General features: G+C 39.6%; 1 protein-coding gene across 4 annotated transcripts in view; it reads right to left on the bottom strand.

The window, feature by feature from the left end:
• The window catches only part of MYZAP (myocardial zonula adherens protein), a 125,889-nt gene that overhangs the window by 22,129 nt on the left and 88,271 nt on the right, over window positions 1-15,489 (bottom strand). For all 4 annotated transcript variants that reach the window (XM_012443032.2, XM_012443031.2, XM_012443033.2 and 1 more), the window contains exon 11: window positions 1,683-1,766. In XM_012443032.2, the coding sequence (XP_012298455.2) occupies window positions 1,683-1,766 (84 nt within the window). The remainder of the gene's footprint in view (window positions 1-1,682; window positions 1,767-15,489) is intronic.

Genomic DNA, 15,489 nt, shown 5'->3' with positions numbered 1-15,489 from the left:
ATCTTGGGGGACCTTCTGCCTCTGCTGTGAGCGTCTCTTTCCTCTCTCCTGTGACTGCCCTCTGGACACACGAATGTCCCCCAGGGCACTCATTTTCTGACTCTTACAGGGAAGGTGTGCTTCCTCCCACTGGGAGCTGCAATTTCAGAAGGAAATCTTAGAAACAGAAATGTTCATTCACAAGGCTGGCGCCGAAACCAGTGACTGTGGAGGGGATGATAGGAGTGGAAATGGGGAAAATACTCATTTACTCAGCTTCAAGAGACAGAGATTCTTGGGCCTTGAATCTGGTATCAGGCCCCTGTGGGCCACGAGGGACTTCTGGTTATGGCTGCTGTAAGGCAACCCCTCAAATACAGAGTAAATGAAGGCCTAGCTCACTACCCACTCAAACATGGTGGTTCAGAGCTCAGGCTCTGGATCCAGGCTTGCCCATCTCTACTGTAACCTGGGGCAGATTTCCTAATGTCCCTGAACCTCAGTTTCCCCATCTATAAAAGGGGGAAATATCATCTAACTCAGAGGGCATCCCTTTTAATAAAGAGAGAACAACAATAATGTGTTTAAAATTATTGCATGCTTAGTACATGCCAGGCACCTCCTATACATTCTCATTTCACCGTCACCCACACATAGCACAGTTATGATCCCTCCTTTATAATTATAAGAAATTTCTTATAATTATCACCCAACTGATAAGAAGCAGATCCAGGGTTCACACTTGGGCAGGTTGGATTCCACTCTTAACTTCTGTGTTACACAGAACATATCCAAAGTAACTATCAGTGCCCAACACACACCAGGGCTTAATCAAAGTCGTCTCTTCCCTTTCTTCTTACTTCATCATTGTCTGCTGGGCTGTCTCACTGGGGAAGGACTGTGAGGACGAGCACAGACAAGGACAGGTGCTTGGCAAACCAGCTTTTCACGAAGTCTCAAAAGGCAAAGGCTCAATGCCAAGCTCTTAATAAAGAGCCTTTAGAGCAAATAGCTTTTGGCCTCTTCTTCTATTAATATCTAACCTTGTAAGGTTCTACCAACCCCATAATTTTCTTCTCTGGAACCTGCACAAAATCCCCAAATGACTTTCAAAAAGCCAGAAAGCCAAGAATCCGAAGCATCTGAAAGTTCCAGGAAAAATTAAGTCTCTTCTAAAACATCTTCCCTCGCTGTGCCAGAGGAGCACCGGATTAGGTGTCTTTCAACCTGGCTCTGGCATTTATTAAGCTGGGTGACCTTGAGCAAAACCACCTGTCTTCTCTGCGCCTCCATTTCCTCATTTATTAATACAGACATAATCATCTTTGTCTTGCCTTTCTTGAAGTTGCAGAGAGAATCATGTGAGGAATGTATATGAACCTATCTCACAAATTATAAAGCACTGCACGAATGTGAGGCATTATTAATGCTAATCCACAGCTTATCAGGCTTGCTAGGATGATTCTTGAATAAGAAAAACTAGAGCCAAAAAGCAGAAGTGAGCAGCAACTGGAATGGGCAGAGTCCAGTGGTAAAGGAAAAGCCGCCGTCAGAACCTCATTTTCAAGGCTGGCAGTTAACCCTCAATCAATTTTATAAGGCCGGGAAATAGCCATATTTTTAATTAAGTGTTGGTGGTAGGCTTAGGAACATAAAATTTAATGGTAGAGAAGACATCAACTTAAAGAAACAGAGCTTCTTACCTCTCCTTCTAGGAAAGATACCTTTTCTAAAAGCTGCAGTATTAAGAGCTGTTTCTGTTGCAACTTTTTCTTTAATGATTCAATCTAGAAAGGAAGGGATAGAAAATTATTAATCAAAAATATACAACCGTATAAGTTTATCAACTGGAATACATGCCTTTGGTTTTCATTTGTTTTTATTTTTATTTCTATTTTTCCTCATTTCCAATGGGGTTGGATGGTTTTCACTGAAACAGCCTGTATACTGATTCTCTGTGCTTTGTGGAACAGTATTAACACGAGATGCTCCATGACAGGGGGATTCTGTGAGCAGGTGAGCTTGGGACAGCAGACATGATTTTGGAGTCACAGTTCATTAGCTTTGATTAACTCAACATTCCCACACTGATTTTGCTGTGTAACCCTTTAAAACATCCAGTAGATCTTCCAGAGAACATGCCTTGGGAAATATAGACAGATCTCTCCAAAAAATGATTATTCAGCTTGAATTTATGAGGCAGGCTGTATTTCAAACATTTGGCTGTGTTATTCAAAACATTTATATTTGTTCAATCAAGCGTCAAAAGTTGGTTAGAAAAAAGGATCACTAGAAGTCTCATTAAAAGTGTTGAAATTCAGAGGACTGAAGACTCATGTGGCCTGGAGTAAGCAGGAAAGGCTTCCTAAAAAGACTCATCTTTGCTTGCATAATATATTCTATCTTAGACTACTCTTTGTTTTTCAGTCATATATCATGTCTCCCTAGACAAACCGTAGCTTCCCTGAAAGCAGGAACCAGAGTATTCTGCACCAGGCCATGTTACGCATAATAGTGGGAACAGTATGTAGGTTCATTAACAACACATTAACCTTCCAAAAATCCTGTATATTAAATGTGTGTGCTCACAAAGGTATTTTAAAAAATCACTCTCAGGCCAAGCACAGTAGTTCACTTCTAGGATCCCAGCACTTTGGGAGGCCAAGGGAGGAGGATTGCTTGTGTTTAGGAGTTCAAGAACAGCCTGAGCAACACAGTGAGACCCTATCTCTACAAAAAATCAAAAAATTAGCTGGGTGTGGTGGCGTGTCCCTGTAGTCCCAACTACTTAGAAGGCTGAGGTGAGAGGACTGCTTGAGCCCAAGAGGTCAAGGTGGTAGTCAGCTATGATGGTGCTATTGCATTCCAGCCTGGTGACAAAGTGAGACCCTATCTCAAAACAAAACAAAACCAATTTTAAAATCTCTCTCAGCACAAAATGACACCATTCCTATGGAAGTGAATCTAGCAGTATCTAGGAAAAGCACATGTGCATTTACCCTTTGACTCAGCAATTCCATTTTTAGGAAAAGATCCCAAAGATACATTGGCCAAAATATGAAATGATATGAAGAAAGAATTTTTGTTATTTTAGAAAACACAAAACAACTCCATCAATAAGTGACTGGTTATACAAACCATGGTATGATGGAGGTCTGTATAATCTTCCAAAAAACGCAAAAGATCTCGAACACTCTGATAAAGTGTATTGTAAGGGCGACAGTATACTAGCTTTGATGTAAAACAGGTGGGGACACGTGAATGCATATACACTTGCAAGAGAAAAACGGCAAAGAAAAAATAAACCCTAATTATTAATAAATAGCTTCCAATAGGGAAAGGGAAGAACTTGAGTGAATGAGATAGAATAACATAAGTTATTACATAGGGTTATGTAATAAACATAAGCCTTGTTACGTAGGTTTAGCTTTGAAAGCATATTTTATAGATTCAAAAAATAAAATGAAACCAAAAAGAAAAAAGTAAGCCCTAAAATCTGAGAACAAACTGAATTGAAGAAACGATATATATCAAATTGGCAAGAAGTATTAATCCAAGTGTTGTTAGAATACAGTAATTTGACACTATATTCTTAGCGGAATGTTAAAGATAAACAGAGTTGCAAAGTGAACGCTCATTCACTGGGAAGATTGTTATTAGTAACACTGATGCTATCTTGAAACCATTTGATACATATTGTAGTATCATCACGTTTGGAACCCAGATTTTTACTGTAAGAGAAAGCAATACAAGCATGAAATCAAAGAAGTAAACAAAGTTTTGTTAAATTTGAAATGACGGTATCAGTATGAATTCATAATTTCTCATTCCTAATGAGAGAACTTGGAAACAATAAGAACATAATATGTCCAGACTGTGGTCTTTAAATAGCATTCCCCACTAAAAAAAAACACGGGACATCTTGGTGGAATGGCTCATTTCAGGGGACAAAAAATAAACCAGATGAACCTGAGACACCTTGTTATGCCTGAAAACAAGGACACGAGGCGTCTCCCCTTGGGTCAAGGATGGGACATTCTGAACATCAAAAATAATGGGTATAATTGAGTAAAACACATGAAATATATAGATATTAAAGAACATGAGTATTACACCTCTTTAAAAAGAAGACAGTAACAGCTCACTGGACTCCACTGGATGTAACAAAGGCATCAAGTCCTTACTTGGAAAGCCGTTTGGAGAAAAAAATAAAGCACGTATCTTGGCTTCTTTGTTCAAACTGCATTTTGAGATTCTAAAAGGCCCTAGTATATGACGAAAAGTTTTACTTGACAGAATAATTCCAGTTTATCAATGGTAAAGGAAAGATAGAATTAGAAAATCACAATTCTGCCATTTCTATGAATAATGTCTTCAAGCATCTATCATTGGTAGATTAAACAGTGATATAAAAGCTGAAGATAAAACGTTCAGTCGTGTTTTGGGTTGTCACCACTTGAATCCATCATCAGCCTTGACGTACACCCAGAAGTGATATATGATGAAACACACAGCATCACCCATGACGTGTTCTTGCCTTTCCAAAAGTTCAGCCTTAATCCAGTCAAGCTTCTAGAACTAATAAGGACACAAAAAGTTTAATCCAGAATGTGAACTTTTTTGTTTGTTTGAGATGGAGTCTTGCTCTATTGCCCAGGCTGGAGTGCAGTGGCAGGACCTCGGCTCACCGCAACGTCTGCCTCCTGGATTCAAGTGATTCTCCTGCCTCAGCCTCCTGAGTAGCTGGGACTATAGGAGTGTGCCACCATATCCAGCTATTTTTTATATTTTTAGTAGAGACGGGGTTTCACCATATTGGCCAGGCTGGTCCCGATCTTCTGACCTCAGGTGATCCACCTGTCTCGGCCTCTCAAAGGGCTTGGATTACAGGCGTGAGGTTACCAGCCCAGAATGTGAACATTTTTACAAGACAAATGACTCAGTTCTTGAGTAGGAATAAAAGTAGTCGAGACAGATGGGGGCAGTGATGTTCTAGATTAGGAGACTTTAGAAACATGACTAAATGTAAACACAATGAATGGCTGACTGGAACAAAGCATCAGAAAAAAGGACACTTTGGAAAATGTTATTGCAGATCGGTATTAAGTAAAAGCAAGGAATTACCATTAATTTTGTTAGGTGTGATGATGATGTTATAATTATGTAAGAAAAAGTCCATATGTTCAGAGATGCATGGTGAAGTCTACGGGAAACATATGTATAATGTCTGGGATTTGCTTTAAAATACTGCACAAGAGGGGAAAAACGGGAAGGGCAGATAAAGCAAGGATGGCCAAATCTTGCTATTTGCTGAACCTGGGTAATGCAGGGGGCTCCATCAATTATTCTCTCTGTTCTACGTGCATTTGGCATTTTCATTATCAAATATTTTAAATTTCACATGGTGTCAAAAAAATGTAATCCTCTGACATGACAAGTAAACCATACAAAATAGAACAGAAACACCCGTAAGAAAAACGTCCAATGTTAATAAAAATTAAAGACATTACCAATTAAAAACAGTAACGAGTTACCCTTGACTACGTATTAAATTTACCCAAACTACTGAATGGAGAAAGGAGTGCTGGCAGGGCTGGGAGGGGCAGCGCGTCTCCAGTGTTGCAGGCGGCACTGTAAATTAGTATGACCCTTCAGGCAATTTAGCAATAAATATTAAGAGCCATAAAGCTGTTCATACCCTTTGATCCACTAATCCCACTCCTGGGAATTTATCCTAAGGATATAATTCAAACATAGGAAAAGGCTGTATATATAAAGATGTTCTTGCTCCCATTATTTATAATAGAGAGAAAATGGAAATAACCTTAATGTCTGGCACTAAAGGAATAGGTAATAAATTATAAAACATCAATTTGATGGAGTATATTACACAAACAGTAAAAACAAATATACTGCAAAATGGAAAGTTTACAAAAAGCCTCAAGGGCTAGAAAAACAAAAGTTTACAATGATGAAAGTAAAAGCTGGAGGAGAAGTTAGAAAAGTGGAATACTTCCGGGGTTGCGGTAGGGTTAAAGTTTGTTGTGTGTAAATTTCCTTCCATTTCTGTAGGAATCATTTCCAAAAATTATTCTCATGGTGTGCATTTTTCATTCCTTTTTAGAGTATTAAGATTTTTAAAGTTGACTTTTAAAATCTTTAAATGAAAGGCAAAATGGAACTAAAAGATTCCAAGAAAGTCAAGGGTAGTATTTAATCAAATGATGTAAAAAGTGATTTCAAATAAATTGTTTCACTATCTCTGCAGAATCAAAGTGGCTTGTGAGGCAAGGAAAGCCAGAGAGGTGGTTTAAAAACACCTTAATGAGCAGCTCATGTAAGATATTGACAGGATCCTACTGGTCACTGTCCCCCAGATTGCAGTTTAAAAATAAATCAATGAATGGCAAAGACATCACCTAGAGAGAGTGCTGTGGGGAGACGGTCTCTGGAATTCTCATGAGAGCGCAGAGGGCTGATGTTAGCCAGGAGAGAAACCTGGTTCTGGGGAGAAGGAGGTGGACAGGAGAAGGATTTGAGGATGCTGCAGCTTCTAGAAAGGATCATGTTTTTCAACAATGGTGTGCCAAGAAGCAATTATGCTATTGGACTAAATGAATGCTGTCTGTGCAGGTTTGCTTTTATCCTGAAACATTTCTTACAGAAGCATCTTGTCTATTATAGTCTGTGATCTGAGTTGACTTGTTCAGATAAGAGCAAAAAGGATGCTAAGGATGGAAGAGTCAGTGCATTGCCAGCCCCAAGGGGTGCCAACCTTGAAGCCCAATTTAGTCTCCACATTGGTCTGTCCTGAAGAACCTCCCATGTGAGGCACCTAGCTTCTAAAGTAAGTAGACTCACATGCTCCTGGGTTTGATATTCTCCAAGTAACATCTGACTCTCCAGCCTTTGGTTCTTTTTTTACAATCTTTAAGTCACATACCTGTGTGGCTGGTGTTATTTCTGACTACTAACTTCAAAGAATCTTGAAATATTTCTTGTAGCACCTAGCACACTCGTAGCTACTATTATGTGATTACTGATGTTTCTCCTTCCCTAGAGTGTGAGCTTTCCAAGAGTCAAGACCTTGATCATCTTTCTATTATCAGATAACAAATGAATGAATCAACAAATCCATCCAGCCATCCCTAAACAATCCATCCCATAGACTTCAGGGGAAGAACCATCCGGAACAGATGCTTGGAGGTCCAGTTGAGCCAAGATGATCTTACTAAACACATGCCCCCAGAGAAACCCCCAAATTAGGAGCTACTGCAAAATCCAGGGTACCAGATAGCTGGTATGCAAGAACTCCATTAGGCACCTTTGCTCTCACTTCTTGATGCATTAAATGTGTAAGTTTGACCTTCAATTTACCCTTCACAAAGCTGCATTTTGTTCTGGCTGTCACCAGGTGGTGGTAAATGATGCAAGTTACCAGGCTCAAATCAGGGCATTAAGAACTGAGAAATTAGAAACACTCATTTTCTAGACCTCACCTATTTGATTTATATAAGAACATAATCTTGCAACAGCTAAATTTAAAAATCAAATAGTAGCCCCCCTTATAGAACAAGGATTTACACGTCTTGGTAAAGTCTGGGACCTTTTAAGTGATATTAATAAATTTTTTCCTCATTTTTGTTTTGATTTGTATGTTTCTTTGTAACACAAACTGAATAGATGCCTTGCAGCCTGATCAATCATACAGGATGTCAGTCTCTAAGACTACAGGCCAGTTTGATATTTAAGGAGGGAGGGGGAATAAAAGTTCTTCCAGTTTCTGAAAACTGTTCGTAGGCAGTTTGAGCTAAGTAATCATCCTTAACCACGGCCACACGCCGGAGTCCCATGGAGGGAGCTTTTACAAAACACAAACGCTCTGGCACCAGAAATGCGGAGTATCTCACTCTCCCACTTAAAACCCCCCTAGGCTTTCAGTGTTGAAACTCACTAGCATGGCACCGAAGGCCCTTCTGCTGTGCTCCCTGTTTCCCCACTTTGATTTCATGCTCATCCTGTCCCTTCAATGAACTCTACGTGTAAGACACTCCATCCTCTCAGCACTCCATGAACACACTACGGTCCTGCCCCAGGCCTCTGCACACGCAGGCTGGTGGCTCCATTAGGAAGCCTCCCCACCTTCCAACCCCTTTTCCACCAGAAAAACTGCTGCCGTCACAATCTACCCACAGTCACCTCCCAGGCCAGCGCTTTCCAAGTCCTCCAGGCTGGCTTTGTGTCCCCGCTCCTCTGTGATAGATACTCAGCCTTTGAGCCTACCCCTGTTGGGACACATCACTGTTACTGCCATCCTTTCCTGACTTCCTGCCCTTGTACTAGACCCCAAATCCACAGGGAACAAGTGGTTAATGTATTAATTATCTCATATAAAACATCACTTCTCTCAGGAGCTGAAATTACCCTTGCCAAGCCACACATTTTAACAAAAACTGCTTTAGAAACAGGTTGCTACGGTTAGAAAAAAAAAAAAAAGCAGCATCCTCCCAATATGTTTTGAAAAGAGCTATGTCAACCAGACCAAAATGAAACTGTATAAAAATTTAGTACGGTTGTTATGAATTCAGTGAGGAATCCACAGCTGGAAGTTGTGAGGCTTCTCAGCTTCCTGGAATTTCTTCCCATTAGTAACAAGTAGGACACAGTCCATTTTACGTCAGAGGACAGAAATGAGACGGCTCTGGAGTTGGAGTCATGCGAGTAGCACCCAAATGTGCAAGACTCATGAAGCGTAATTCAATATTGAACTCGGCAACTGTGAAGAGAAATTAATGAAGAAACACAGCAGAAAGTAAGTATTAAATTCCACACAGCACGTGACGTAGGCTGTTCAGAAATTGTGCTTTGGGGTATTTTCTTTCACCAGCTGGCAAAGGATAATATACACAAAAAAAATGCCTTATGTAAAACAGGAAACACACCAGGCAAAGCATGGAAACAGTGCACATCACTTTTATTACGTACTGGGAGTGTCATGTGTGTGATCAACTCCACCTGTCACCCCTCACCCCTCTTTACCGATACTAGGAGGTAGGTTAAAACCGACGTCAGACTTAGGCGTTTCAAGCTGAGAAAAAGACAAACCAGCCATGACGGTAACAGAAGGTGTCACACCAAGCCATGATCAATCTCTCACAAATGAAAGGCTAGTGAAAAGAGGGGAACCATTAAAATAATTAATTGGAAGGCCATGAGGCTGAGGTGGCTCCAGTGCCTTGGGTTCTGACCTAAGCAAACTTTAACCCGTCTCAGAGTGAATGGTCAGAGCTTAGGAAAATGAAATTTAAATTTAACCAATCAGAAAACACCAACTAACCTCTAAATAGGGACTTTTTTTTTTTTTTTTTTTTTGAGACAAAGTCTACCTCTGTAACCTAGGCTGTAGCATAGTGGTACAACCATAGCTCACTGCAGCCTAAAACTCTTGGGCTCAAGGAGTCCTCCCACCTAAGCCTCCCAAGTAGCTAGGCTTACAGGAATGACGAACTGTGTCTGGCTAATTTTTTAATTTTTTGTAGAGATAGGGTCTTGCTATGTTGCCCAGGCTGTTCTCAAATCCATGGCCTCAAGCAATCCTCTTGCCTCAGCCTCCCGAAGCTCTGGGATTACAGGTGTGGCCAAAGTAGGGACTTTCTGCTTTAATCAATCAAATATTTTCCTTGTCTTGCTTCCATAAACACCTGTAACAGTTTTTCCCTCATGCCCCCTAGGTGAAGTCCTCAATTGCTTGTGGCCTGGGCCTGATTCATGAATCACTGCTTGCTCAAATGAACCCTTTAAAAACAGAAAACAGGAAACAAAACTGATGGTCACATTTATCAAACTGTTTAAATCTTGTAAGGAAAATGGAATTCAATATTTTAAATCCACATTAAGTTTATTCTATTTGAACATTTATTTGACATTACTGTTTATTTAAAATTTGTTTTATTTTGTTTTCATTTTACATGAATGAAGCCTGAATGAGCTCTTGAAAATTCCATCCCTGACCCAGTCAGTTCACCATTTTCCTGGATTTCTAAGAGTTTTGAAAACAATAATGGGGATCTTCAAGCTATTTTCTTGTGAAATTTTCAAATAATGTAATGTCATAAATTTCTCCTAAAATAAACATTTTAAGTTGTTTATTTGAAATTTGTTTATAATGTTTCATTTCATTGTGTTCAGAATCAGAGCGTTGGGGCTGTGTGTACTTGCACACGTCACAAAACTCAACCACTGGTTAATAAGCACACCAAAGCTCCCAGCCACCATCCCCAACACCTCTGCTTTGTTATCCTTCTCGTGGGCCTCATTTATAGACATTCTGCTTAAGACAGCTTCTGCGAAAGAACGTCACAATGAAAATATTATCAAAGATGCATAACTGCCAATCAAAGCATCTCATCGAAATGAGATTACTAGGGTTATGAATTCTAGGTCAAAATAGCACAACATGATACTTCATTGTGAGTTCTTACAGCGTTTTCAGGAGAAATTTATGCCATTACATTATTTGAAAATTTGAAAATTTTACAAAGAAATAGCTTGAAGATCCACATTACTGTTTTCAAAACATCCAGGGAAATGGTGAACTGCCTGGGTCAGGGATGGAACCTTCTAGAGCTCACTTGGGTTTCAGCCACTGTCTACCTCTGCCTTCTTTCTTTTCCTGACAGTGCCATGTCTTGAACTCAACCTCTTGATCCCTCTGTGATGTGGCAAACCACTGTTTCCATTTCCCTCAACAAAAGAGAAATGGTGTTTGATCCCCATATACCCACTGTGAATATAAGAATAATTGATAGTCTACATTCTTCCTCTGAAAAAGTTTTTCATTTTTGCTATAGCATCCCTTAATTCTATTTTGGAAGACCTGTAACATTGTAATTTCATAGTTACTGTATTTTTTAAAGTGCATTCTCTTTGATAAAAGCCACCACAAAATGTAAGAATAAAAAAGCTCAGCCTCTTAACAAAAAAAATAATAATGCATAGAGAAATATGACAAGATCAGAATCTGCCCTGCACTAATGCAGCATGAAAGAAGAGTTTAATCAGGATGAAGAAAATGGTACATTAGCTCATTTGGAGGAGACTAAAGGGAATGAATTAAGGCCACAACAAAAAGAAACTGAAAAATTGCTAAATGAAGCACTGAGTGGGGAAAATGAAAAATCAATGAAGGAATGGAGGAAAAAAGGTACATTTTTCATCTTCATGATGCTTGATTGGGTTTGTGGAAATTCATTTTCAATTAATGTGTCTTGTGGCATTCAGCCAGGCTAGATATGAACACGGCACATATTTTAATCAATTTTTTCCTATTAAGTTTGAAGTAATATATAATAATAGAATTATACCATTCAAAAGGATCGGTTGCAACTGGCTTCTGAGGTAAAATAATGTAATTTGGTTTGATTTCTATCTTATATTAAAGATAACCCAACTTCTCCTGAAAGAGAGGAGCAGCACTCTGGTTCCTAAGCATGACTTGGCTGCACAAACGTCAGGGAAGGACGGTTAAACTCCTTACCTATCTGAGCACCTTTGCTGAGAAGGAAGAAAAAAGGAATGTGCAATCTACAAGGAACTTTGCTGGGTTAGGTCATGATTCTCAGAAACCACCTTAGGTGGTTATCTCTACCGTACCAGGAAACTGAGGTTCCAATACTTCATCATTCATTCATTCCCTTTACAATCATCTGGATGCTGATAGGGCTGAGATGAAGACCCAAGGCCCTGGCTGTCCTATTCACACCACACCACGTTCAGAGGTTTGCTTGCTTCCATCCTCCCTGTGATGACAACCTATGGCTGCAAAGCTGCCCTGGAGAGTAGGCAGGGCTGGGAAGAGGGTTGACACGTGATATCTTCTGCCACAAAGGATCTGTCGGGGGCTTGATTCTTTACACTGTTCGTTTTTTCCCTCTATGATTCAAGAGGAGGCTGGTGGAATGGAGATGGGGAAGAAGCTTATATAGCCCTGTGCTTTCCTTGATGAATTCAGTTTCAGAGACAAAACACCAAATCCTGAACAGGAGTGTCCAGGGAGAGAATTGTTTCAAAATCATGTAATACATATATATGGACGCCTCTAGCTCCACACCTGGCACGTTGCTGGTGCCAAAACAAAAATGCATTTTAAAAGCTCTTCCTAAAGTTCAGGTGCCTGGAAAGTGAACACTCTCCAGCACTAGCCAGGTCTCTCCTTGAAGCTTTCTTGCTGTCCTCCCTGCTCTTCTCCCCTCGTATTCCTCCAGCACCCACTGGCCAGAGGCACCTCTCGGGCTCAGATCTGATCAGGCAATGGGACGCCATGAAGAATTAGGAGCAGAGTGATGGAGGACATCCTTCCTGGCTTGGTGCTAATAAACCGTCACAATTGGTGTCAACCTGTATTTCTAGCCTCTTCATTTCTCACTCCCTGATACCATCCAAACTAGATGAATGCTCTGTGAGCTCACCCTATACTTACTGGTCTCCATGTTTTTCCTTTTGCTTATTCTATCTCTTGTCTGACATGTCCACCCATTCGATCCCTGCCTAGAAAAATCCAACCTATCCTGCAAGGCCTGGTCAAACACTACCTCCTCCCTGAAGTCTCTCCACCCACATCAGAATTAGTTTGTACCGGCAGGAACTGCGCTAGGCATTTAGCACGCGTCGTATCAGTCAATCCTTACAACCACCTGTGGAGGAGGTACTGTCGTAACAGTACCACATTATTGATAAGGAAATCGAATCTTGGAGAGGATAATTTGCTCAAGATACAAAGCCTAGTCAGGAGCAGAGGCAGTATGCAGAACCAGACTTGATTTACTCAAAGCCTATGAACTGAACCACTAAGTTTTCCAGCCTCTGTGTTCCCATCACTTATGACATTTTGCCTCAAGTTCTAATGAGTTTAAATGTCAGCCAAAAGGTCGTTTTAGAGCAGGAACTCATGCCCATTTTTGCATTCATGCTCATAATAGACTCTTGTTAAATGTTTACCAACTGTCCCATCAGAGAAGAGCTCCTCATAAATTGTACCTGGCTCCTGCTCATCCTCACTCCCACTCTTAAGCCCAAGGAATGGGTTTCCTTCGGTCTTCAGCAGAAGGAAAGCAGGAATATTCAAAGACAATGGTATGGGGGAAATAACTCCAGCTTGACGAAGGTGACATGAAAAAAATCAGTATGGCAATGCTATTAGAGAAACAAGCTGTCTGTGAGCCAAAAATAACAGGAGTCCTATTCATATCACACACAAAAATAAATTCTACATGGATTATTCTTTATTTGGCCAAGAAATATTTATTGAGCAACTATCATTTGCCAGTGACTATCCCAGGTGTTAGAGATATACAGCCACAAACAAAATAGATGCAAGTCCCTGCCCTCATGGGACTTACATTCTAGTGGAAGGAAACAGACAACAGACAAAATAAACATACAAAACAGGTAAATAAAGTGCAAGACATATTATTGGATGGTAAGTGCTGTGGTGAAAAACAGAGTAAGGAAGAGGATAGAGGGGACGGATGTGCAGGTTGTAATTGAAGACCCAAAGATGAACAATCAAACTTCAAAACTATTACAGAAACTATCTATATGACAAACAAGACACACAACATAGCCAAAAAGATTAGCTTCGCTTCTACCAACATTAAAAACTTATATATTATAAAAGATACCACAAACAAAAAAACGTTGACTAGAAGATAATGGCACCCAAATAATTTTTGATAAATGATTAATATTGATAAGACATAGAATTCCTACAAGTTAGCCGGGAAAAAAAGAAAAACAACCTAATACAAAAATGACCAAATGATATGAACAATCATTTCATAAAGGAAGAAACCTGAATGGTCATTAAGCTTAAGAAAAGTTTCTCAACCTCACAAGTTGCAATGAGTAATAATCAGGCTGACGCAAATTAAAATTAAAATTTAATTTAATTAAAATTAAAACACTGAGATGCCATTTCCTAACTGGCCAAAATTATAGTCCACACAGTGCCAAGTGGTGGTATTTGGAAAATCTTGCCTCTCGTATGTGACTGGTGGAAGTGTATGGGCACTGTGCGTAGTGATTGGACAATATCTTAAAAAGATGAAATTGTGCCAATCCCATGCACTAGCATTTTCTCCTCTAAGTATACTTCCTAGTTAGAGAAGGTATTATTTGTAAAAGAATAAAAATTTCAATAGGATAAATAAGTTACAATATATTCAAATAAAAGGATATTACACAGCCTTGAAATAAATCATCAAGTTCTATATGGAATAACAGCAAAAATAAAACTGAGAAATAAGTTGCAAAATATGTACAATTAAATTTATTTTTAATATTATAAATTAAAATTTATGTAAAATTTAAATACACACTAAGCCACATACTTACGATTTTCCTGTATTTATTTACACATTTGGTCTCTATCGAGGCCATACCTCATATATAAATAGATATAAACAAAGAAGGCATGGCCTAGATGGAGAGCAAATTGCCTCTGAAGAAGAAGACAGGGTGAAAGAAGGAAAAGGAACAGAATGAGGGAGGGGTAAAAAGAGAATCTCTTCTTTATCTGTGATGTATTCTTGTGTTTTTAAAAAAAATCAGAAACAAATGTGCCCAAATGACAACATTCGTTAATTCTAGAAGAGGGTACATGGGTTTTTGCATCATTTTCTATAACTTTTTGCAATTTAAATTTTTTTCCAATTAAAAAGTAACAAGAAGAAAAGAACAAAGGCTGGCTTTGTAGCCAGACATCTGTGTATGGAGTGCGGCACCATTACTATTTGCTGAGAGACTGCCAGCTACTTAGTTTTTAAGACTCGAAGCCTCAGTTTCCCAAGCTTAAAAAATTGGGCAGGCTGGGCGCGGTGGCTCACGCCTGTAATCCCAGCACTTTGGGAGGCCGAGGCGGGTGGATCACGAGGTCAAGAGATTGAGACCATCCTGGTCAACATGGTCAAACCCCGTCTCTACTAAAAATACAAAATTAGCTGGGCATGGTGGCGCATGCCTGTAATCCCAGCTACTCAGGAGGCTGAGGGAGGAGAATTGCCTGAACCCAGGAGGCGGAGGTTGCGGTGAGCCGAGATCGCGCCATTGCACTCCAGCCTGGGTAACAAGAGCGAAACTTCGTCTCAAAAAAAAAAAAAAAAAAAAAGAAAATTGGGCAAATAATAGCTTCCAGAGATGACTGACATGGCAATGTGACATCCATATGCATAGTCTTAGAATAAGAGAAGCATTTGTGACTGGTAGTGACCTGGAACATGAATTACTTAGCCTCACATACTTCCTATGGCCAGAAACTGGGCACCAGGTCTCTGAGAAACAGTTCAAAGTCAATTAGAACAATTTCAATAAACAGAGCATAGGTTCAACATTTCCAAAGAAAAAGATCTTTTCCCTTGAAAAGGCAATTTATATTGTCAATACAGTAACCAACACCTGTCATAGAATGAACCTGCTTTTTTTAATAATACATATAATACATATAGAAAAAAGGCT

The sequence above is a fragment of the Aotus nancymaae genome, unplaced genomic scaffold, assembly GCF_030222135.1.
Source record: "Aotus nancymaae isolate 86718 unplaced genomic scaffold, 86718_ANA_hifiasm-v0.15.2.pri h1tg000041l, whole genome shotgun sequence".
Lineage (NCBI taxonomy): Eukaryota > Metazoa > Chordata > Mammalia > Primates > Aotidae > Aotus > Aotus nancymaae.
The sequence above is the reverse complement of the archived record's forward strand: the minus strand, read 5'-3'. Positions and strand labels throughout refer to the sequence as shown.